The sequence below is a fragment of the Apostichopus japonicus genome, chromosome 19, assembly GCF_037975245.1.
Source record: "Apostichopus japonicus isolate 1M-3 chromosome 19, ASM3797524v1, whole genome shotgun sequence".
In the NCBI taxonomy this organism is placed as follows: Eukaryota; Metazoa; Echinodermata; class Holothuroidea; order Aspidochirotida; family Stichopodidae; genus Apostichopus; species Apostichopus japonicus.
The window spans coordinates 6988668-7014594 of NC_092579.1; the positions used below are offsets into that span (position 1 = coordinate 6988668).

The 25927-nt window shown below is 37.5% G+C and overlaps 2 protein-coding genes across 4 annotated transcripts in view; one reads left to right on the forward strand and one right to left on the reverse strand.

The window, feature by feature from the left end:
* LOC139959615 (eukaryotic translation initiation factor 3 subunit B-like) overlaps window positions 1-15089 on the reverse strand; it is a 17668-nt gene extending 2579 nt beyond the window's left edge. The window contains exons 1-15 of the mRNA XM_071957364.1: window positions 14891-15089; window positions 11617-11809; window positions 10874-10993; window positions 10590-10647; window positions 10234-10362; window positions 9376-9533; window positions 8922-9053; window positions 7823-7936; window positions 7056-7266; window positions 5116-5311; window positions 4434-4512; window positions 3483-3621; window positions 1997-2122; window positions 1077-1154; window positions 192-300 (exon numbers count right to left, since the gene is read on the reverse strand). Coding sequence (XP_071813465.1) covers window positions 192-300; window positions 1077-1154; window positions 1997-2122; window positions 3483-3621; window positions 4434-4512; window positions 5116-5311; window positions 7056-7266; window positions 7823-7936; window positions 8922-9053; window positions 9376-9533; window positions 10234-10362; window positions 10590-10647; window positions 10874-10993; window positions 11617-11809; window positions 14891-15047 — 1999 coding nt within the window. The 5' untranslated portion in view covers window positions 15048-15089. The remainder of the gene's footprint in view (window positions 1-191; window positions 301-1076; window positions 1155-1996; window positions 2123-3482; window positions 3622-4433; window positions 4513-5115; window positions 5312-7055; window positions 7267-7822; window positions 7937-8921; window positions 9054-9375; window positions 9534-10233; window positions 10363-10589; window positions 10648-10873; window positions 10994-11616; window positions 11810-14890) is intronic.
* A 134-nt stretch (window positions 15090-15223) lies between these two features.
* Window positions 15224-25588, forward strand: LOC139959617 (mitochondrial thiamine pyrophosphate carrier-like). 3 transcript variants are annotated; one of them, XM_071957368.1, is made up of 6 exons: window positions 15224-15559; window positions 16867-17028; window positions 17854-18009; window positions 19608-19895; window positions 21689-21872; window positions 23266-25588. In XM_071957368.1, exons 2-6 carry the CDS (start codon window positions 16900-16902, stop codon window positions 23571-23573), a joined length of 1065 nt encoding a protein of 354 aa, XP_071813469.1. In that variant the 5' UTR covers window positions 15224-15559; window positions 16867-16899; the 3' UTR covers window positions 23574-25588. The 3 variants fall into 3 exon arrangements, with proteins under 3 accessions (XP_071813469.1, XP_071813471.1, XP_071813470.1); XM_071957370.1 differs by having other exon boundaries at window positions 19713-19895; XM_071957369.1 differs by having other exon boundaries at window positions 15224-15461.
* Window positions 25589-25927: the final 339 nt, after the last annotated feature.

A 25927-nucleotide genomic window follows, 5' to 3' on the forward strand; every position in this document is an offset into this window, starting at 1 on the left:
AGAGAAATTCAGTTGCTGTTCTCACTAGAAGGTATGTCTGTGTTGTTCCTATTCCTAACTTCATAACTTCATACGGGGTGTGACTGAGTAAATGCAACAGCTTAATTCTCCACGTAATGGTGAACACTATCAAATTAGCTCACAATTTGTTAAAATATAAGCTCAAAGATACTCTTCATCGTATGACTTACCGCCTCTAAGATGCAGTCGTTCCTCCTTGAGACCCTTATAGGTCTCCTCCAAATATTCCTGGAGCGATTGGAAGTCAGTCAACATCTTCTGCCGCTTCTCAATTTGTTCCTAAAGGACGAAAATGAATGTGAAAGATATAAGATATGGACAAAGAAAAGACCAACTGATAAAAGAGAGAGTTAAAAAAAAAAAAAAAACTAAGAAGGAGAGAAAACATTAATGCTGTTCATTTCATTTATCAATCACAGAAATGCACCTGAAATCAACCTCAGATAGATGGTGGTGAGTTGGGCATGATTTGATCAGATTATGCAGACCCTTGATGTCAGTCAGATTGTCCTAGTCTAATACATAAAGGACTCAGATTGAAGTAATGGGGGGGGGGGGGGGTCTCCAGCATTTCGGCATAGGGCACCGTCATATTGGTGCTTGGGGGCATGATCTGTACTGTTTACAGATGTCTGAATCGAAGTGACACAATCGCAAAGGAACGCACAAGCATGTAAAGACGTCAGATAAACTTGTATACAGACGCACTGGGTGATTGATTAGTGCACGATTCCACTAGTACATTTCGACTGAATGAAAAAGGTGCTTTAAATAATACAAATTAAAGTAGTTTGACTTGAAACATCAAAGAAATGTTTCATCTCTTCTTCAACAAGTACAAACAATTAATGTACTACAATAAAAAATAAAAAAAACACCAGAAGCAAAAAGGGAAGTTTATGCCATAATTTCAACCTCCCTAATCTAACTATATTGAACCCATATAGATAAGGAAACTTCATTTTCTTTCGCTGAAATGTTGCCGTTAGCAGTCATGGGGAGGATCCAATAGGACTGTTCATCACATGTCATCTAGAATTATCGATTAATCTCACCTTTGATGCCTTAGTCAGGTTCTGACGATCCTTCAATTCAAATTGTTTAGTGTACACCTTCATGTTCTTCTTGATTTCCTGTAAAACAAGTCAAACATGATCATATACATTAATCATTTACACAGCCGTGGCGACAGATTCACTATACTGATCTATGATGTGCTGCTCATCACACATCTATGTGACATTCACTGATAATACATTTCTATGATTTGTCTCTCATAATGCATCTAACATATGCGACTATGTTGTGTCACTTTTCAACTCAATTATTTTATGTTACTCATTACATATCTATGCTCTGGTTACTATTACATATCTATGATGTGTTACTCATTACACATCTATGCATTGTCCCTCATAACATATCTATGCTATGTTACACATTACACATCTATGCATTGTCCCTCATTACATATCTATGCTATGTTACTCATTACATATCTATGCTATGACATATGAAAATGTATCTGTCATCCATGACACATCTATGCTGTATCACTCCCTTACACATCTATGCTGTGGCTACCATAACATATCTATGATGTGTCACTCAATACATATCTATGCAATGTCACTCATTACATATCTATGCTATGTCACTCGTTACACATCTATGCTGTGACACTCATTACACAACCATGATATGACATACATTACACATGTATATGTGTCACTCATTATGCCAATCTAACAACATCCCTTATTTGTCTCAAATCCCACATATACAATCAGAAGAGTAACCCCATCTCTTACTATGGTTGGCTACGATTGAAAAAGAGTCCTGAATAACATTATCATATGTTAGCAATATTTACTCTTCCTCTGTTAGATATTTCAAGTTCCACTAAATCAACAAAGAATGTTTCTGGAACGTCCCCCATTTTTCCTGCTTTGCAGCTGTGAGATGCAAATTTTACCTTGACTTGCTCCTTGTCCAGCAGGCTCTTAGGACGTGGGCGCCAGAGGAGTTGACAGAACTTTTCACGAGCACATTTCTGAAGCAGTTTTCCTTGGAAGTTCCACACCCAGAAGGCATTGTCGACCTATCAAAATGATTCAATTTGTAAAATCATATCAATACAACATTCCAATTCTTCCAAAAAGAAGAGAAGTTAACTACAGCTGTTGTTAACAAGCTTTACACTGTTGCTTTATGCTTATGTAATGTGTAAACGACTCACTGGTGACAAAAACCAATTCACTGATGACTTTGATTCAAGGATTACTACATTTCCGACTATTGTAACATGCTGCGATGCTACCACACAGAGAAATGCAAGCATACAGATGTCAAATCTTTACCTTACAGTGAATGAATATATATAAATATATATAAATGTTAAACAAAAATAATACAAAGAATTAAACAGAACAAAGAATAGAAAATCAACAGGACAAGGTAGAACAGTGGCAAGAATGATTGAAAAAAATGCAAATAGTGATACCAATTGTAACGATAATTATTAAAACTCTAGAGAAAGTAAAATGAGGAACTTGTCTTCATAGGTCTCAAATGCTACACACCAGTTTCTCTAACTGTGAGCTGTGGATCTAGAGGAGATAACTAAACCAGTTCTCAGGGCAGGATAGCAATGTTGAACTTACGAGCTAAAAGGCTAACACCAATACACCTATGACATACGTGTACTGCATTATGTACAAACTAGTTTACAACGAGAGATGAAAACATTCAACTAACGAGCAAATAGGCTAACACCAATACACCTATGACTTATGTATGTGTATGATGTATGTATATCCTTTCATGTTACAACAGTATGGAATATATTTAGTTTACTTGGAAGGCTCCTTTAAGTCTCTTACAGCTACCCTTTGGGGGTATTACCCATATTATAGGCATACCCTCAGGTTTCTCACTACAGTTTCTCATACTCCATTGAAAAAGAACAAATACAGAAATAATATCTTACTTGATCTATTCAGATTTCTAATGTTACAAGTGATTCAACTTACTTTTACAAAGGATTCAACAATAATTTCAGAGAGAAGGAAGAGAATCAATCAATGGAAATCAACTTTCAATCATTTTTCTTCTTGGAGTGATCCAATCAAGATGATAAGTTTGTTGTAGGCAGCATAGCCAAACCAGGGCTTGATCCCTATGATGTACACTTGATCCCTATGATGTAAACTTGATCCCTATGATGTACAATTGATCCCTATGATGTACACTCTGCCCGACAACTAACGAAGTTCCCATCACATGATACTTCAGTACAGGCTTACACTGGGAGACTAACCTAAACTAAGCTAATTACTTATTGAAGTTGTACAATGGATACACCACTAAACTGTATTCAGATATTTATGTGACTATGTTCAACGAGTATTAACCATAATCGTATATAACACCAGAAAATGTGGACAATAATTGATCCTGACCTTATGACTCCACCAGCTGACACCGGTCACCACGTAACGCCCCGATGGATCCCACTCTACGTCTGTGGCCATGAAATGTTCTCTGGAGTTCATAACCGTCATGTCATTGGTGTCAATGAACTCAAAGTAACCGTTCATGCTGTGGATTGAATTAAAAATCGTTTAATGATGTGACCCCATGGGTTAAAACAGGCTTCATTTGTGTTCAGACAAAACCTTGTAACAAAACTACAAAGTATTACTCAAAACTAAGATTGCAATCAATCCAACTTAGACAGCTGCCGATAATGTGTATGTATATAGTTGTTACTCAGTTTCATGCGTTGAGACATCATCAGACTCTGATGACCACTTAACGCATGAAACTCTGAGCAACAACAACTAGTATTCCACTAGTCTCAACGAATTTTCATCGATACTTCGTTCTGTCCACAGGCATAGAGCACTCTGCACCAAGATAGATGCAACCCAACCAAACATATATATATATACATATAACCATACATATATATATATAAATATATATATATATATATATATATATATATATAAAGAGAGAGATATATATATATATATATATACTGCAATAGTGACCATCCAAGTTTGTATAATCACAGAAAAAAAATGGTGATAAAATTTTCTTTTGTTTGCTAACTGCTGAGGTGAGATACCCGTTCCGACATTTCGGCTGATATGTAGAACTGCAAATAAAACATTGCCTTGAACATGCAACAAGTGGCAAATGGTGTTTTTAAGTACAAACAGATGCTTTCAGCTTTAATTTTCTATCAGGGCTGCCCAAAGAAAACAGTTTATCCTATAATCTAAGTGAAAATACAACCCCACTTTCCTTGTGTTTATATATTTCTCTTTAATACAATGTCTTCTACAAATGTAGCAGAAATGACATCATATTCTGGGTTTTAAGCAGTTTGTTTCATCTTTACTCACTTTCTGAGTCCTGCCAAGATAACAAACTGTCCCGTTGGAGACCAAAATACAGAGTTTGCTTGCTTCTTCTCCATTGTTTCTGCGATAAGAGGATGGAAACAACACGTTGAGTTCAATAAAAAGATTGTTGGAAACAAAAACTGTATAATCACATAAAGGACCATAATGAGACAAATACTACGAAGGCTCTATCATGATATGATGTTGATTATTGTTGCCCCATTCCCTTCCTTTCTCAACATAAAATTAACATAATGCAAGTACACGTTCTTTGACGATTCTCGACTGCAACAGAAACGGAAGCGCATGGATTGATCAAATATGTGCAATGGATTGATCAAATATATGCAACGGGAAATGTTACAATTTTACTACTACTCAGGTAACCTCAACAGTCGCCCTCTCTAGCATTCGCAAATTTACAATTAAATGTTTGAAATTGAGACCCATCATCAATAAACCAGTGTGTTCGTACAATTTGCACATGGGAATTTTTCTTTTCTTGATGTGCTGCAGTTCATCAGGTACATGTTCAACAAGGGTGACATAGCCAGTGAAAAGAGTTGAAAAGCAAATGGACTTTTGACTTCCTACATCACTTTCCAAAAGCTGAATGCTTGAGTTAAATGCTTGAGTTAAATCATCAAGCCTTTGAAGCTAGATTTGCATAACCTATACTCACTAAGGAGTTCGATGTTAGCTTTGGTCTTGATATTGTAGAAGCTGGCAGAAACCCTTGGAGGTTCCCCGTGCAAGACACAAAACTTGGACCCGACTGGTTCCCAGGCAAATGCGATGATACCTTCCTTCAATTCCACAGAGTCAACTGGAAACAGTTTCTCACGGATACGGAAGATTTCAAAGTTACAAGACTGCACCTGAAAGGCAACGTATACAAAAATTTTGATTAATATTTCATCTTTGTAATAAAACAGAAACAAAGTTGTTTAGTTTCTCTCATTTTGAATTCAAGTACAGCATTTTGAGGGTTCGGTGGGAACATGGTAATAAGTGTTCTTGATAATTTAATTGAAAATCATTGACGCTGACCCTAACCAGATTCACAAATATCTTGGGACTCTCCATCCAACCCAGGTAAAAAATATCAACCCTAAATGGACCTTCAGATTTGTAAATGTCCAACTAATCTTCACATTGGTAAAATTTGAACCTGTCTGTGATTTATGATGGGACCATAAATTGTCATTTTGGTCCCTGTCACATTTGTGCTTCCTTCACACATCCATCAATGCTCTGTTCATTGGACTACTGATGTAACCACACCCTTCTCCATTCCCCTCTACCACAAACTTCCTTATTTTATTCAGTAACCTTTGTGCTTCCTTCACACATCCATCAATGCTCTGTTCATTGGACTACTGATGTACTCACACCCCTCCCGTCCAGTTCTACCAAACTTCCTTAATTTATTCAGTTACCTTTGTGCTTCCTTCACACATCCATCAATGCTCTGTTCATTGTACTACTGATGTAACCACACCCTTCCCCATTCCCCTCTACCACAAACTTCCTTATTTTATTCAGTTACCTTAGTGCTTCCTTCACACATCCACCAATGCTCTGTTCATTGTACTACTGATGTAACCACACCCTTCCCATTCAGTTCTACCAAACTTCCTTAATTTATTCAGTTACCTTTGTGCTTCCTTCACACATCCATCAATGCTCTGTTCATTGGACTACTGATGTACTCACACCCTTCCCATTCAGTTCTACCAAACTTCCTTAATTTATTCAGTTACCTTTGTGCTTCCTTCACACATCCACCAATGCTCTGTTCATTGTACTACTGATGTAACCACACCCTTCCCCATTCCCCTCTACCACAAATTTCCTTATTTTATTCAGTTACCTTTGTGCTTCCTTCACACATCCACCAATGCTCTGTTCATTGTACTACTGATGTAACCACACCCTTCCCCATTCCCCTCTACCACAAACTTCCTTATTTTATTCAGTTACCTTTGTGCTTCCTTCACACATCCACCAATGCTCTGCTCACTGTACTACTGATGTACCCACACCCTACCCTGTTCCCCTCTACCATCAACTTACCTTTTTGCTCTTTGTGACCCTGTCCACCTTCACACATCCACCAATGCTCTGTTCATTGTACTACCGATGTACCCACACCCTTCCCTGTTCCCCTCCACCATCAACTTACCTTTTTGCCCTTTGTGACCCTGTCCACCTTCACACATCCACCAATGCTCTGTTCATTGTACTACTGATGTAACCACACCCTTCCCCATTCCCCTCTACCACAAACTTCCTTATTTTATTCAGTTACCTTTGTGCTTCCTTCACACATCCACCAATGCTCTGCTCACTGTACTACTGATGTACCCACACCCTACCCTGTTCCCCTCTACCATCAACTTACCTTTTTGCTCTTTGTGACCCTGTCCACCTTCACACATCCACCAATGCTCTGTTCATTGTACTACCGATGTACCCACACCCTTCCCTGTTCCCCTCCACCATCAACTTACCTTTTTGCCCTTTGTGACCCTGTCCACCTTCACACATCCACCAATGCTCTGTTCTTTGTACTACCGATGTACCCACACCCTTCCCTGTTCCCCTCTACCATCAACTTACCTTTTTGCTCTTTGTGACCCTGTCCACCTTCACACATAAGTAATCTCCCTGCGTCTGCCAGTGCATCTTGCAGTCTCCCACATTGAAGAGGTTCTTAACCCTCAACTCCTTCCTGGAGGGAATCTCAAGGAGGGTGACCCTCGCGGGACTGTCCTTGGCTTCAGGGGTCCAGTAGGCCAAGATGTTCTCTGAGGGGGACCAGCCAAAGTCCCTGGAAGAGCACAGAATCAAACAAGATTGGTTAAATGCTTTAGGAAAGGCCAGGTTTGGAGTGATTATAAGCTGAGTTTGCAGATAAAGATCTTACTGAATATTTACTTCATGGCGAGAGGCGAATACTACAAGGAAGTGTTAGCTAGGAGTGTTAGCTCAGTGTTAAGGAGTGTTAGCTCAGTGTTAAGGAGTGTTAGCTCAGTGGTTAATGCTGGTGCCTTTCAATCATAAGGTCCCCGGTTTGAATCACTCCCAGATTAATGCATGTCGTCCAGTTACAGAGTTGTTGACAATTAACAATTCATAATCATGGACGTTAAATATGAATGTAAGAGACTGACTTTGGTCAGCTTGCAGCTTTTATAAGCCAATGAGGCTTCTTCGCTAGTTCCTGCTTGCAGGCGGATCTAAATTACATACATACACACATACATACATACACACATACATACATACATACATACATACATACATACATACATACATACATACATACATATATACATACATACAACTCGAAAGGAAACAACCCAAACAGACGTTATGACACTTACTTGATTCCCGGAATTTTTAAGCTCTTCTTCTCCAAGAGACCACAAGAAGGTGTTTCATAAATGCTGAGGAGGTCGGAGGATAACCTTGCAAAGAACTTGCCGTCTGGACTCCATCTGTGAGAAAGGGAAAGTACTTGCTGGTGATCGTCCTCAAACATTTTAATACAGTACGAGCTCAAATCCCCAGGGGCCAATGATGGGGTACATCTGGTAGGATCTAAGGTACATGCACTCTATAATTCCTGAAAATTCATAGCACTCTTTGCACAGTTAAAAGTTTTATCAGGTGTACTTACTAACCTAGTGTGCTAGGAAAATATTTAACCCTGTAGTCTGAGATGACCAAATTTCTGTTGGGACAACCAAAATCAGCTTTGGAGGACGTCTGGCTGACAACTAGTTAAAATTCAGATTGAATTGTAAAGTGAATACCTCGAAATAAGTAAAATGATAAATTAGTATCATACCCAAACCTGGTGTTCTATTCACCAAACCTTCACATCTCATCTAATGTGTACATATTGATCATTCTTATATTGCTACCTGTACCTTTTTTTCTAGACAATCAAATTTGCTGTTCGGACAACTGAGAAATAAGGCAGGGCTGTCCATTGGGACAACCAGCAAAAGATCCTTCAAAGTTTGACCTGTAGTGGTAGTCAGCCATTACTTTTTAGAGGCCCTTAGCAACCAATAAGGTGAAGTTATGTAAAAGTTCTCAAATATATATGGCTTGGGATAATCAACTTCTTACCTGGCACAATGTGACTTGGAGGCCAAACAAACAAACAAACAATTCTCTTGATGAACAAACATTTCTAATGTACAATTACGTCAAGGGTTCCTTAAAGTTTTGATTACGATAATTACAGGCGATTAGAAAAAATTGTTGAAGAGAGGCAAGCAGCACTTTGCATCTGTCCTCTTTAATGATAAATATCTACCAGTTTTAACCTACAACCACATGATGAACAAAATTAAAAGCAGCCTTTACATTTGGTTAACCAATTTACCAAATCTACAGTAAGCTCATTTTTTCCAGAAATTTTTGCTTTAACTCCAAACTCATGTTACATTCCATACATAAGGATTAACTTACTTGAATATTGGCCACTGGCATGCCGTCTCGCAATGGAAAGCTCTCTTCTTGTATCCCGTCCGTGTATCCCAGACAATGATGGCCAGAGGTTCCTCATTCACGCCTAAGACAGGACTAAAACTCACCATATATCTGTTAACAGGATGTGAAATCAAAGCCATCTTCAATATCAAAGTCTGATTATACAAGTTTTGGCATGGTAGCATTACACAGATGTGGATTCAAGTATCGGTGATTCTAGAAATGATTTACAAGTAAGTCCTTGCACACACTGACCATTCTAGCTGTTAATTTTGATGTTTAAATATCCTGTGACATAGTATTGTAAACCCACTGTTAATATATAAACTACTGTTAATGTACAAACTATATGACAAAACAATACTCCATGGTGTCTATATGTGTCATAGTATTGTAAACCTACTGTTAATGTACAAACTATACTTGAACTTACCTCTCACAAGGTGAAAAGTCTATAAGTTGAACTCCAGGATGCGCAAATCGTTTGATCTGTACAAACTTCTCGCCACCCCAGAGGGCTATACCCTTCTGATGCATCGTGGCTAGAAAACTTCCTAAAGGCGACCATCGAACAAATGTTTCCGTCCATCGCTGGAAGGTGAACATGAAAAAAAAAGAAAAAGGAAAAGGTATAAAATCTTGGCGAAAGTTATTTCTTGCAGGAGGCAAGAAAGACATAGTAAAAGCTCTCAGTACTTCAAATGTGACATGACTAAGTTGCCCAAGTCAACACTAGCTACATTATTATCCCCTGGTTACATAGTACTATGTTAGAAATGCAGTGCAGTGGTGAGGTGCGGAGTCTTTCATGGATTTGGTATTTCTGGTTTGTGAACTTGGGAAAAGGGGTTTGTTTCTTTTCTTCACTTGGTTTCGAAACAACTTTGTTCGTCATGGCTGCACTGCAGTGATGTCAAATGGGGTGCCTTTGCCTACCTCAGTATTTGAGAAAATGGTCAGATGCTGGGGCATACACTTTCGTCCGTCGGATGGGGACATTAAATGGCGGCCCCGGGAGCATGAATGGGAGTGAATTCACACCCCTTCCTCATTATCCTCTGGAAACTTATCGAAAAGAGAAGGTTTGAAATAAGCCGGTGTTCATCCACGATCTAACATGGAAAAGGTTCTCAAATAAGCTACTGTAAAGCTTCCTGATCCTTGGGTCTCTAAAACTAAACTTAAACTAAAACTTAGAAGCATCACAATGAACAGCATCACCTAAGACAGTTAAATAGTCAGTTAAGTCAGTCGTTTGAGGAAGAGAGAAGTTGAATCTAACAAGACTGACCTTACGAGCCTCCACCAGCACTCCTTCACTCGGCGTGTTCTTAAAGATGGCGGTCGTTTCTCCTCCATCGTAAATTACACTGTACTGATCATGACAATCTGGATCCATAAGCCATGTTTTCAGATTACCCTGTATAAAATTAAAAATTTGTGAAAAAGTGAAATAATGCATCAAAACAAAATCCGGACAATTTTTAATTTTTCCCAAGGGCTTTCCACTATAAACAGAGCATTGTAAGTCTTGGCTGTACTGCAATAGGCAATAAAATTTTGCTTAGCACATTAAACAACCCTTTGCATTCTGTGCATACATAGGCTCTTCAAATATTTACTCCGACGGAGAACACATAAACTTACATGATCAACAAATGACTGTTTTTCTGGTGGCTGCCAATCATCTGGTATATCTCCATAACTGTAAAGAAAAGGATATGAAACTTTTAACACATTTGCTAAAACAATTACAAAATACAGAAAGATTCAAGCTTATATTGCCTGAAATAATGATAAAACATTTCCAATCTACTATGTACAACGTTCATAAATCCGTAATCACTTTGTACATGAAAGAAATACTAATTCATTTGCATAAATTGCACAGATGAAGATAAAACTACAAGAAAATCAAAAAATCTTCTCACTTCTCAAAATCTGAAAAGACATTGACAGCGAATGTGTGACTCTTGTCCAGTTTGTAACCAGTCATATTCTTCGCAGCTTTGAAAGCATTTTCAATCGTGTCATACTCCAAGAAGATAAAGCTGCAGGAGAAAGGGAAATCGGAATTTTACTGCTATTATTTTAATAACTCAACGGTTTCCACCTAAGACATAAGATACGCAGAGGGTGGAAGTGTATTCAGGATATTATGATAGGACCTACCAAGGCAATGCCTTGACAGCATTCTATGGATTGTCTGAGAAATGTTACACACTTCGTAGTCATGGGAACAACTCAAAGCACTTCAACATGTAAACCATTGAACGTTATGAATTAAAAATAAAATCTTCGTCCACTTTTGGATTCTTGTAGGGTCATAGCTTTACATATAGATGATACGGTTCGGTAAACGTCACTCCAAAATTTGATATTACAATGATTATGATTTATTTAATTAGAAATTTCATCGGAAAATTGAAAAAGTTAATAAACATCACCAGACACTGGGTCATCAAAACCTTTTACCATCAAAATAGAAAAGGTGCATACAATCCCTACAAAAGGAATTGACTTTAGAGTACAAATGAAACACGTTGTGTGGAAATGTGGTCAATGATCTGACCAGAGAGAAGTTTCTCACATTTTACACATATGTACATACTGTGGAGGTCTATTAAAGGACTTACACATTGTTTCCAACAAGTGCATATGATTATCCACTTACCCTTTAGTTTTTCCATTTTCTTCTGGATAAAATTCTGTGATTATTTCGCCATACTTTGAGAAAATTTTCCTGATGACATTCTTTAGTTTTGATACCCTCTCCTGTCCTACTTGCGGTATATTATCAACTACTACCACCGAGTCAATGCCCACTGCTTCCGATGGCTTCTGCTTCAGCAAGTCTCCCAGTAGTTCTGTTCATGAAAGGAAAAGAGATAAGCTGGTACTATTTTCACTGAATATAAATAGGAAAACTGGAAAAATATCATACTTACAGTATATCCTCTTTCAACAACAAGGTTTAGAAATGAGTTAAATGTAATATTCCACATTACTGTTCTACATAACTTGAGAAATGCCTGCTGAGCAGAGCTAATATCTCCCAAATTACAAATTAGTATTCCAATGACTAAACTGCATTATTCAATTACTTGCAAAGTTACTCTCCCCTGTGTAGATATAACAAAGTCTGTGGTTTAGGATTTCATTTGTGCAATCAAATATCATAATGTTAGGCCTTGTTGTCCCATAGAGTAAGTACGTTTTGACAACAAGGGATCATGTACAGTAAGAAGATGTACTTGAATTATTTCTGAGACTATAACCTAATATTTGAATCATTGTTTTGATTAGAAAATGTTATGAGTTGAGACAATCTAGGAATTGTGTGGGAAGCTAACATCTCTGGTACTGAAGAAAAATTTTCATCTCAAGAGTAGGCCTGTTTGTTCTCTCCCCATTGAGAGTTCTTAATGTAAAATGTGCATTCGTACCTCAGTAGTTATTGGAAACTCTTTTTGCGGTCACTTTGACCACATGCTTCAGTCATATTTTATTAGGTGCAACGTTCGTGTATAAATTACTGTACTTCAGGCATCATCAAAAGTAGCCATTGAAGATATTTTTTAATCCACATTGTGTAAAAGTTATTAACATAGGCCTACTGTAATTTTTGTGGAGCTGGTTGTTTCCAAACACTGTAATGCGCCCAGGGCCGGGTAAATGTTAGATCAGGTTTTGAGGATTTGCGCATGAGTAGTTGATGTGCTCAGGAATATTTGAGAGCCGGGTGGATGTGGTATTGTGATCCATATCCAGTGGGAGGGGTCACAGGGGCAGGGCTGGAAAACCTTGCGAAACTTCTGAACCAGGTTCGCGGGAAATCCGCGATGCTCGCGGGAAATCCAGCCTGGCTGGAGAAAAAAAAATCAGGGGAAAAAAACGAAAAAAAAAAACGGGACGAAACTTAAAAAAAAAACACGAAGGAGCAAAAAAGTACATCTGTAAAAACAATAAGGAAAATTTCAGAAGAAAAGTTTCAGAAACAAAAGAAAAATGTCCAGAGAGCGTGCTTGCAATTTTAGTCACAATAGCCTATAACGAGTAATGATGTGTCCCCAACCCACTCACAAAGGGAAATGTCACACGGACACACACGGCCCAGCGCGGGAAGGTTGCTGTAATAAATCAGCCTCGTGGGAAATGTTTTGGACAATATTGCCATTCCACATTTTGTTATACTTATATTGTATGTTAGTAGGTCAGCGTTTTCTTTCGTATGAATTTGACTTCAATTCAGTGTTCCCTCTAAGGTGCGGGATTCCCTTCAACTGACTCAGTAATCCCGCATAGAAACATTTGTTTGTTGGAAATCCCCGCATCGTTTTCTTGCATTCGCGATAAGTTTATACTCAATGCACAACGTATTCACTTGACTGTAAAAAAAGTCCAAAAATCAGTAGAGAAATTACCAATTGTGTACGAAAAGTAAGTTGGTACACCTTTCAAATTTTACGAAAGATCCAGCAAAACACTTTCGAAAAATTCACGCGAAACTGGCATATCGTGCTAAATGCAACTAACGTCATGTAAACAAGGCTCTAGTACACCCATTTATGAATAAACCGTAAGACCACATCTGGTGTTAAGCGGGGGTATTTTCTAGAATTTCAAAAAATACGGAAAAAATAATATCCTACCATAGTTAAATGCATAGCAAATAGCCTAACCACCTCGTCGGTTACGGATCTCACGTCACTACAAAAACACAACTAATTGTATTTTGTGAACTTGACGTTTTCTACAAGAACATTGAAATAATATTAAGCATTTAGTTAATCATTCCAAGTGGCCTAAAACATATTTTATTACAAGGCTTACTTTCATAAAGATGGCCATAGCTAGTGGGGCCTCAATGTGCTGCGTGTATCATGGGGAATACTCCATGAAACGTTTCTTGGAAACGTGCCAAAAATGTTAACAAACATGTGTAAGACGGGGATGAGCGCGCAGTTGTTTGGTATGGTACCTGGGAAAATTCGCAGCACATGTACTGTACAGAAAGTAGCCTACCGTAGTATATAAGTAGCCCTCTTAAACTGTACTGCAGTTGTAAACTGATGTACGTGTAGTGTGCGCTATTCATTGTTAGGCAGTCTATAAACGGGGCTTTGCCGAACGTTGTTTGTTTCATAATATCGGTAGTTCTGTAAGTTAAACTTTTTAAAGATTGTAAGGCAGATTAAATCTTTTTTTTTATTTTATAACATAATATAGCTACGCTAACTTGTCATTTTCAAATTTTCATCAGCTTCGTGACAATTTAAATTCAAAAAGTTGTCAGTATATTGCATCCTCAACTGCGATTTTTTTTATCGCCAGACACGCAAAAATACCAACATTTTCCGGGGTCTTTGCCCCCTGAACCCCACAAGGGGTTCCACCCCTTGACCCCACCAGGGCCCTAGGGCGGGCCCCTGGACCTCACGCCTTTATGCTCGCACGCTACGCATGCTCGGCGTGTTCGCTGCGCGAACACCGGCGGGAAATCGGAAGTGTGTTCACGGGAAATTGAACAAGGTTTTCCAACCCTGCTCAGGGGTGGGGATTGCTTCTCTCCTTTGGACAATTTTTGCAAATGAAGTAGCCTATGCTTAGGCCTAGATGGCAATGGTGCCTTTTTCCTATCTTGATGCTTACTTCTGTGCCAAGTATTTACCCATATTTTGGTAATGGTAAGATTTGTTACATCAATCATTCAAAAAGTCCCGGCGTAAATGTTTAAAATACTGTTTGTGCTGGGCGGATTCAGAACTGCCGAGCGCACATCCCTTCACTTGGCCTAGCCTATGTCTAACACTTAACAGCACTACAGTATTCAACACTAATCTGTAGGTTGTATTACATATCCTAACTTAGGCCTTACGTTAAAGCCTAACAAATATATGCACAGCTGGAATCATGTACATGAATCCAAAATTAAATTCCATGCTCACCGTCATCTGTAACATCGTCAATAAAATCTTCTGCATCACTAAAATTTGGCTCTTCTTCGTCCATTCCATTTTCAAGAGGTCTGTCGTCGGTACCCTCGCTATTTCGATCCAAATGTTTCTTCCTTACTGGAGCTTGCTCCCACTCGCCTTCAGCCATTTTGACGATGTATATTGCTGTGCAGTAATAGTGGATACTAGTACTCTAGCATTGTGTATGTAAGTAGGTTTGTCGTGTACAAAAAGTGACCATGTGCAATGCTCAAGAACCTCTAGCTACGAATATATAATTAACGAAGGCCGGTTGGGTCAATAGCAATTTTTCGTGACGATTACAACACAGCAACATTATTCTTCACAGCTAGGTACTACAATCCTTCTACTCGCGGGGAATGTGATTTCGTAATCAAACTCAGGAAGAAGGGAACCACGAAAAGCATCAACACAGATGGACTAATAGTAATATGACTAAGGAATATTACAGTCGGTACCAGTTGCTGGCGTAGCTTCGTCGCTGTTTATGCAATCCGGACAGGTCGAGGGGAACTGCGTTCGAATTGTTCCGAATAAAATTGTAACTGTTAGACGAATAGGCTTTTAGGACTTTTTTTAAAGAAGGCCTGGCTTAACAACTTATTGCTGGTGAACTAGCCTAGGCATATGTTATGAAGGGTAAGTTGTGACTTAGCCAAGGAGTTTGACCAGTTATAGGCCTATGTACTACTACTAATAGGCCCTATTCTGGTTAAGCCTACTCTGGCAAAGCTTGCACAGTTCGGCCTAGGGCCTAAAGTAAACGTATCTTGACTTGTTTAAGTAATGCTTCTGACCGGGCCTGAACATAACCTAGGCCTAGGTGCACAGTGTTGGGAATGATAACTAATTTTTGCAAAAAGTTGATTGTTGCAATTATCTTGTCATCTATAGGCCTAGTTTTGGTTTGTAGATTTAAGAATAAACCATGTCTAAAATGTTTACACACTAACCTGTTATATGTCTCTAGTTTAAAACCTTATACAAATTTATCCCCTCACAGGATATATAACATGTTCAATACTCTCTACCCAACCATGTACGTACATTTTTAGCAACATATATGATATATACAAAGTTCTGCCCCTTTAACATTGCTTCTTTATTCACCCCCTAGGAACCTATTAAACTTCCTATTAAACTTCCTACACTGGTCTTTAAAGGTCTAAATTGACAATGATTGCCTAAATTTCCATAGTTTTGCACCATGTGTACTTCCATTTGTGCACTTTGACATCCAAGCCAAAAAAAAAAAAAAAAAACTTGTTTGGTTACATCAGAACAGATGGAGAACATGGCAGATGGTGTAAGTGGTTAACAGAAATAATGTGATCCTATTCCCCCTTGCTTAATTATGAACAAGACTCTTGGGGTTTGTATCTCTTGGCCAACCTTTTTTGGGAACTGAGCCCCTGGATAGTCAGCATGCCTTATAACAGAGTACAGAAAGGAAATAGGCAGGAACTATTACCCAATGTATAAAACTAATTAAGCCATCTAACGCATAGAATTTTTCCATTTTCGTAGTTTTAATTGCATAAATAATGTCATTCCCTCTTGATCATACTCTCCATAGATATTTTTGAGTCTGAAATTTAAGAAGACAGTTATTCTTACATACTCTACATTCTAAATGGAAACTTAAGGTTTGCTAGAATCCTTGGGAATGGTCTGCTTTGGACCTGCTACTTCTTTGAAGACAAGCAACATTTACATGCAGAGGGATGCTGTCTACCCTGTACTAAACCAAAAGCTTGTTTTTGTCAAGAATTGCACTTATATACTTTAAGTAACTGTTGCCACAATAGGGTAATTTTGTTCTATTCTTCCCACTTAATTTGTAGTGAGTTACTGACCGTGATAAATGGACAATGTTTATAATTAATTTCTGTAGCATTGAACTATCAGAGAATATCAAATACATTCCCTTTTTTTTAACTCTACAGAAGTTTTCAGGTAATCGTTGACTCATCACTACAATGGTAGGGTATGATAGCAATGTATCCCATAATTTCACAACAACAGACTACCAGCTAGCAGGTGCAAGTAGTGGATTCTTCACCAGGCTTTTGCTTCAGCCTCTAGATGTCCTCAAGATAAGATTCCAGGTAATGCAGCTCCCTAAGAACAGAGCAGCTGTTTGGTTTGTTCCCTTTCATCCAATCGTTATTACTCAAAGTAAGAGAGCAATTAATTGTAAATTCTGTGTGACTTGCTCCAAGATGTTTCGTCAAGTGAATTTTCACTGAAAATAAAAAAAATAGTGAGAAAAATAGTGTAATGAGACCGTAATTCATGATTCTATTCAGTTGTCAATGTTCGTCCCTCAGACATTTTCATATTTGTGTGAATATGCAAATACAAAACAAATATGAAATTTTGTGTGGTGGAAACTTGTAAACACAGTTTTCTCAAAACTATAAACATCCTCAGTCTGTAGATTCACCTTAGTGGGTAACAGAACTCTATTGTTTTCTGTGGAGATCAAAGGTGATATGCAGTCAAAAGTTGAAACTATCACATTGAATGTTCTTGTATGAAACAAGCCTGCTGGCTTTTCAAAGTGCCACAATTTACTACATTATTTGCAGTGAACCATAACTAGCCAAGCTAATGAAAAAGATTGTTATTGGATTTTAGTAAGTACTATATAATTCCGAATCTAGTATTAAGTCAACTCAAATAGCTGCCTTACAGCAGATTTTTTAGTTGATATCAAGAATTCATTTTGGTGCTATTTGATACTTAAATCCATTATAATGAAGTTCATTAGTTTGACTAGTAAACCTTATGTTTCAATATAAATGAAACAAAAATTTTTAATTTTCTTATTCAGTGTCATTAAACTCTTGAATAGCTGCTGGCAGCAGATTAGTTTATCAAATCATTTTTTTACTTTGGTGTTCTTGTTAAATTGTTCCTTTTCATTGCAGTTACAATCTGAACCAATCAGTAAGGCTTCTCCTTTTTCCAAGTACCATGGCATCCGACAGGCTGTTTCCTGTATTTACAGAGAGGAAGGATTGTTTGGCTTTTGGAAGGGACATAACCCTGCTCAGGCCTTGTCTGTAATATATGGTGTTGTACAGGTGAGAAATAGTAACACATATTACAGGATCGGAAAAGAATGCTTCCTTTCTCTTAAGCCACCTGGAGACCGAGTCTATATGATCTAGGGACCATATAATCAGACAGTTTAGAAATTAGTTTCTGAAAGAGAGATATGTGTGTTCTGAACAACTATTAAATCACAATCAATGTACAGTTACTCAACACAGAAATCTGTCAAAGTGTTCTTGGTTGCCTTATGGTCAAACTTGCAGTGAACCAGTAATCATATTCTTTCATAGTTGCTTGTACTCGTTCTAGCCCTCATGGATTTGCACTCGTACTCAGGACATTTTGGAAACATAATATAGGTACTATTTAAGATGAAGTACTCGTACATGCATACAGAACCATTTAACTCACACCCGTACTTATAGCAAATGGAGTTCTGCGTGTATTCATACTCATGTGGTTGTGCTCCTGCTGTAACATATGTCTTGGCCCAAAGCTCATCCATTATCTGATGCACACATGTCAGATAGTTTTCCTCCAGAAAAAGAAAAAAGAAGTGTACTCTAGTTGTTTTCACTAGTGTTTAGTTTATTGGACTTGCATGCAAGGGTAAATTCTCACTGTAGTTGTCATCATCAGCACACAATGCCTAAGTGTCGAGTGTGTCATTATCATCAATAGTACATGCCGATTTAGTTCATGTAATATGAATGTTTTAGTATGGTAAGGAAGAGGTTGCATACAACATACATACCTTGGCCATGTACGAGTCCACTTTGCTTGCAAGGCAGCTGTGAATACTGTTTGTTTTATTTCAATTACCATGTGGAAGTTGGAGTGAAAATTTAACTTATTAAAATCTGGTGATATAAGTCTGAAAGTCAAGTCAGAGTACAGTAAACAGTCAATAATCTATCTAAGTTGTCCTTTCTGTTTCATCAAAATTTTGCAAGAATGTATTACTTGTGGAAATAGCATTCGTGGGCTAGGTTTGTTACCTCAGCTCATATCAGGATTCCAAGCTGATCAGTCATAAGAATCATCTGGCTAAATTTGACATCTGGAATACAGTGTAACAAAATGATGAGACATAGGTGTTAAAACACAGGGCCTCCAAAACCCATAAAATATGAATATGAAGAATAGAATGGATGCAGCTGAAATATTAATATAAGAATAAAATAAAAAAAAAACTAAAACTAAACTAAAAATCTTGTGTAAGTTTGGATGCTAGTGTGCGGATGTTTCAAGTTGAGCTGTATTTTGTTTCAGTTTGGGATGCTAGTTAGAAAATGTCACAAGTTCGATTTTGGTTCAATTTGGCTGTTAGTCTACAACTGTTACAAATGCAGATGTATCTTTTTTTCAGTTTAGATGCTAGTCTGCAAAAGTTACAAGTTGAGTTGTATCTTGCTTCAGTTTGGAAGCTAGCCTGTGGATGATACAAATTCAACTGTAACATTTTTTTCCAGTTTGGCTGCTAGTTAACAAATGTCACACGTTCAATTCTATTCATGTTCAATTTGGCTGCTAGTCTGCAACTGTTACAAATTCAGATGTATCTTGCTTCATGTTTGTTGCTATGCTGATTGCAAATGTAACAAATTCAGCTCTGTCTTGCTTTCAGCATGACTCTGAGTCTACAACGTTACAAATGCAACTGTATCTTGTTTCCTGCTTGTCTCTGAATATGAAATTCTTACAAAACTTCAGCAGCTGTGTCTCGTTTCAGTTTGGCTGTTTTGAGCATCTAACTGCATCACTGTACCCTCACGTGCCTTCAAGATTTACCTCGGGACCTCTGAAGCCTATTTATCATTTTGGATGTGGAGGCATCGCTGGATGTGCAGCAGCCCTGGTTGCTCATCCCTTTGATGTCCTCCGGACCAGATTTGTATCTCAGGGTGAACCAAAGGTTAGTTTATTTATTTATTTTGTTTATTTATTTTATTTATTTGTTTTTCACAACATATATACAACAAAAGTAGCCAATACAGAGAGTTATGGAATGTGAAAGGAAGTGCATCAAGAAACCCTTGTGGGCTTATCTAGTGTTTCACTCCCTGTACATAGAGTACACAAATAACTTACAAAACAAGAATTAAGAAAAGAACTAAGAAAAAGGGAAGAAAAGAAGAAAGGAAGAAAAAGAAAGGAAGGAAAGAGGAACCTCAATCGCAGTATAAGTTGAAGTAAAATCTCTTTAATTTGTATTTAAATGAATTTCGTGACTGCTTAAATCAAAGACTTTGCATTTGTTTGGTAATTTTTGCACTGAGGAATATCAGGATCCCTTGGCAATACAGATCATGAACTGACTAGTAAGGTTTCATTTAACGTGATGTAGAGAACACTCGAAAATGTTGAACATAAGCTTGGCATGTGCCTAAATGTCATAAAAAGAAAAGTGTCTTGGTCACGAGGTATTCAGAATTGAGCGCTTTCATTCATCATATATTTGTTATATTTGATAACGAAATCTAGCAAGATTTGGTTTATTTTGATCAAATGCAACCTTATCACAATACTTGATAGCTTTAGTGAAATTGCTAGAAATTGTAAGCAAATGCAAAGAGCCTGTTTAAAGATACAGGAGTACATGGATGCATTCAATTTTCAATGTATGAAATATCTTGAAATTAGTGCCTCCATAATACAACTGTTTACTATTTTTGTTCAATAAAAAGGATCTAATGTGTCATTTCCAAACCTTTGAGATGTATAACCACTCTCATTGGTCCTGGTAGGTGGTCATGGGAAAAGAGTTTTGAAGTATAATATCATTTTTTTTAACGTGTGAGTATGGTATGACCAGACTCGGCAATTGAAAGCAAATTACAGCATTAAATATAGTCCTTATAGACTTCTCATCCGTGACACATATTTTGCAAGTCTGACAATTGGCACCTGTCTATTGGCTCATTTAAAGCAGTTTTGAGTTAGAATGCACTCTTACTGGGTTGCTATGGTTTGTACATATATTACTTATCTCAAACTTCAAGTGCCTTCTTTAATTCAGTTACAACAAATGATGCTTAATTTCAAAGTGATAAGGTTGTAAGTGTAAGCGAAACATTTTCAAGGAAATTTTAAGCAACAAGTCGATCACTTGGACCATAAAGCACCTAAAGCTGGCTCTATGCAAACTGGAGATAACAGACAGCAGTGTCTGTTTTCCTTTTGCGACCTTTGCGACCTGTCTTCCTTTTGCCCACCTCTTGAGACCTTTGTACAGCTGTCAGTAGATCATTGTTATGCACCAGTTTCCAAAGTACCTGTGGTATGTTGGTTAATGCATGGATGTGCCATCGGTTGCAAATGTCATGTTTACCAGCATTTCCTAGTTAGATGTTACCAAAGAATTAGTGTCACTGAATGGTGTCAGAAGTGGGACATTATTAATATTCATAAGTATGATTTAAATTACTTAGCGCCTCATGTACCTGTCTCTTCACAACCTCAGCAATCTCGCTTTTTTTCTCTGGACCTGCCGGTCAATGATCCCCCTTCTCATTCTACCACCCAAAGTACTTAGATCAAGTTTTTAGACACATATCTTATCTGCATCACTGTGTGAATTTTGTTAGAAGTGGGATATTATTCATATTTATAAGTATCATTTTATTCTATCTGTAGAAATCACGCTACATCCTATCTTTGTTAAATGTGTTTAATGTTTCTTCTTGTCTTTTGTCTTGTTTTACACAGATTTACAGAAGTATATATCATGCAGTGCAATCCATGTACAAAGAGGCTGGAGTGAGAACCTTTTATAGAGGGCTGATTCCTGCTTTGGTACAAGTCTATCCACATACAAGCTTCCAGTTTGCATTCTATACTTTATTCAATAAAATGTGGGAATCTTACTTTATGTCTCACAGTAATAGTAAAGGTATGTAGAATATATGTTAACTCCTTAGTGTGTGGCTTAGACATATATATATTTCTCGGGAAAGGACAGTATATAAAGTATAAAGCAACTGAATATGGTATTGAAGTGATACATTCATTTATACACCACTAAGCAGATCCAATTTGATCTTCTATTGAAGTATTTAGTAATGATGTGAAGTATTTCTTCTCGATCAAAAGGGTACACTCAGTTGTTATTGTGCCTAATCTCTTGATGACAACAATAACTCTGCCTACTTGCACCATACCCACCCACACCTCCCTTTTCCCTCCATGGACGTTACTAAACAAATATTGCTTTATAAAGGAACATATGTGTTGTAGGCCTAACTTGGTTGACTACTAATGTTTCAAAGAAAATAAAACTTTATTCAGTTAGTAAGCACTGGTTGAGCACTGGCTGGGATACTTATTGGGAGCCCTGGTTGAGCACTGGTTGGGAGCCCTGGTTGAGCACTGGTTGGGAGCACTGGTTGGTAGCCCTGGTTGAGCACTGGTTGGGAGCCTTGGTTGGGAGCCCTGGTTGACCACTGGTTGGGATATTTATAGTACATGCCATGCATATAGTGTTATTATATTGCAGAGGATTTAGTGGAATCAGGTTTGTGTAGCAGATTATCAATAGCAGTTACCCTTCCTTGCTGTAATTGACAATGTAACCGATGTGCTTGAAATGAGTGGTTTAATCCTGCATCTGTGGAGAGGGAAACATCTCTCTGTAATTCTTTCATATCCTGACATTGCTTCATCTACATCACAGCTCAGTTATTTCCAAACTAACTGCATGTTAATTGTGAATGTTTGTTACTCAATGTTATTATATTAAAGCCTCACTTTGCATTCGATCTTGACGGTTCTTTCAAAGAATCTTTTCCTTGTACTATTTTGAGCGTATGAAAATTAAAACTGAAGCATCCCTGTTGGTGTAACCAAAGGAAAACCTGATGCTTGCACATTCAAATACCTTGACCTCAGATGAAGCCTAGACAGTAATACAGTTTACGCTAAACTCAGTGCAAACTCAGCCAAAGCAATAACAATGACTGGACACTATGTTTGGTTTGAATTTTTCATTCTTTCGAACTCACAGGGCCAACATTTTGCACAAAAAAATGCATCCTTACCATTGTGCAATTTAAATGTTTTCTACGCAATAGTACTAAAAGCATTTGTAGAGTTAGAGATTGGTTAGGTCGTGTTGATAAATGGAATACATAGTAGGGTTGTAGGAAAACACAACATTCTTATCATACCCTCATGATTAATCGATGACCACTCAAAACAAAGTCATATTTCTGTATCATTTTGAATGTTACCTTGACCTATTGTGGCATTTTAATCTACGTGTAAAGTTTTCTTTCCTCAAACCCAAGGAACGGTGCAGAGTCTGACCTGTGGCTCTTTGGCGGGTATCGCTGCTAAAACCATCGTTTATCCTCTAGACTTGGCCAAGAAAAGGCTAGAGGTCCAGGGATTTGAAGATGCTAGGCGACATTTTGGAAGAGTAGAAGCTTACAAGAACCTTATTGACTGTTTGAGGACAATGTATCAGAAGGAAGGAGTGCTATCATTTTACAAGGGGCTGAAACCGAGTATTCTCAAAGCTGCTTTCAGTACCGCATTAACGTTTACCTTCTATGAGTCTGCCTTATATCTGATCACAGAATATCGAAAGGTTTAGTTAACCCACGCTCAAAGATATGAGACATCACCGCTGTTACAATCCTGGGAATATCAGTCTTGAATGTGGAGTGAAAGATGACTACACAGAGATGAATGGGAAACTTAACTGTGACAGTTACATGCATATGTTGTGTATACCTATAAAATAAATATATATGTAAGCAGTGAAAGAAAGTGTCATCGGCAAAAAGAACATTAGTGATTTGTGCACAAGGAATTTCAAAGTTACCATATACCATCATACAATTTTTTTTTTAATATTAATGTTACGAGCTGCTCATATGCAGACAATATATATATATTTATATTACAAATATATATATATATATATATATATAGATATATATATAGATAGATATATATATATATATATATATATATATATATATGGATACCTATTGAAAATCCTTACCTAGGTTGTATTAGGGTTGTATAGGGGTGCAATCCCTGGTTAAACAGTATACAAATTGCTGTGGCTTCTGACAGGTATCATAAAAATGGCTATGTAGAGATCACCACCGACTAAGGGCTGGATAGCTCAGTTGGTACAGTTAATCCTGAGGTTAATCCTGGTTCTCATCCTGTTCTGGCCCTCACAATTCTTTGCTATTTACAAATTATAATTTGAAATGCTCAGGTTCCATTGTTCATTTACAAAGGAAATGTTAATGTGGTAGCTTTCCCAGCTTGGTCTACTTTAAGTGCACATGTTTGGGGAAACTGCTCATTTGATGAAGTAGTCGGATTCTAAATATGTGACTTTCATTCAGGTAAAACAGGTTAAAAATTTCTGATAACATGTTACAGGTAATTATTGACAATATGCTTCTCACAATCGCAACATTTTAATGTAACAACATTTTGAACCTATTTTAAAAGTTTTAAATATCGTAAAATATTTTCCCTTGACTTTTACTGTTAATTCCATGTTGTAACTTATGCAGTGTATTCTTCATTTCAGTTGTATTCCTTTCATGTTTGGAATACCGTTTCTATTTGTTGCAACCCTAGTCTTTATCCAACACAATCCAGATCTCCTTTTAAGCATCTTTTGAAAAGAAGACCAGCTGCAATATGTAGTACTTGTCAGTTTATTCAGCTGATATTAGATTGAGGCTTTGGAGAACAACATGTTTAATGGTTGTCTGGTCGTCTTAAATGAATTTCTGTTTGGACAACCAAAACAAACTTGGGGGTCGTCCGGTGGACGACTTTTTGTTTACACAAAATTCAAATTGCATTGTAACTAAATATTCAATAGTTAAAATGTCAATTGCTATCACTCCACCCCAAAGCTGGTGTGCTATTCACTTATTTACACATCTCTCCTACAGTGTACATCATATCAGCATGACACCTCATCAGAGGCAAACAACACAGAAGATACAGGATCATTGCCTTTACGTGTTCCACGTGACATTGAAGGGAGATGTAAGGTGTAAATTATACACGGTGTAAATATTATCATTTTATATTGCCGAAAAGATTTTCGCAGAATAAATTTCAGGTGCAATTTCACATTATCTCATAAATATGTTGGTATCTGTTTAATTACTAGTCATCTTTAGGTTCTTTATAGACGATGAGTTACTCTGCAATGCGTTTGTAGTCAGATACTATCAATAACTGTGTATTCTGAACTAAGTCAAGCCTATGCAAAGATAAGTTATTTATTTATTTATGCATTGAATTTTGTGTTTTCCAAAATACTTTTTGACGACACACATTATCTTTCAAATATGTATTGAACAGCTGTATCTAAAGACAACAATACCATCCTTATTCTTCCAAAGAAAAATCCGATGTTTGTAAAAACTGTTTCATTAATTGCATACCCGCACTCGTTATGGCGATCGTGCCTTTTCTGTCGCTGCGCCCCCTCTTTGGAACGAACTCCCTTTTCCCGTTCGTGACTCTCCCTCCGTCCCTCTCTATTTTCAAGAGACAACATAAAACATTTCTGTTTGATTCCTAGTTTCATTTTTTCCCTTGGTATCCTTTGTCTCTTTCCTACTTTGTAAAGCCCTTTGAAACGCTGTTAAATATAATTTATTATTACTTATTTTTAGTTTTAATTATACAAGTCTTGCTTGTTCCTAAACCGATGAGGTGAGGTGAGGGACTGGGGAATAAATTGCCACCAGCTCAGGGATTCAAACGACGGCGTTAGGCCCTTGTAAAAAAGTACAACGCATTTGGCGCCTCGGACGAAGGTAGCGCACCTTTCGTCACCAAAGGTGAAATATGGCGCATTATGGCACCTTATATCTGGCGGTGCCTGGAACCCTTGCGTCAAATGGTGTTTATGAGAATGATACACTCACACGAATATCTTCTGCGCCCGGTATTAAT

Coding starts and splice junctions, on each gene's coding strand:
- LOC139959617 (XM_071957368.1), top strand. CDS start 16,900: ATGGTAGGGTATGATAGCAATGTATCCCATAATTTCACAACAACAGAC. Junction 18,010..19,607: donor TAATATATGGTGTTGTACAG/GTGAGAAATAGT, acceptor TCTTGCTTTCAG/CATGACTCTGAGTCTACAAC. Junction 21,873..23,265: donor GTCTCACAGTAATAGTAAAG/GTATGTAGAATA, acceptor CTCAAACCCAAG/GAACGGTGCAGAGTCTGACC.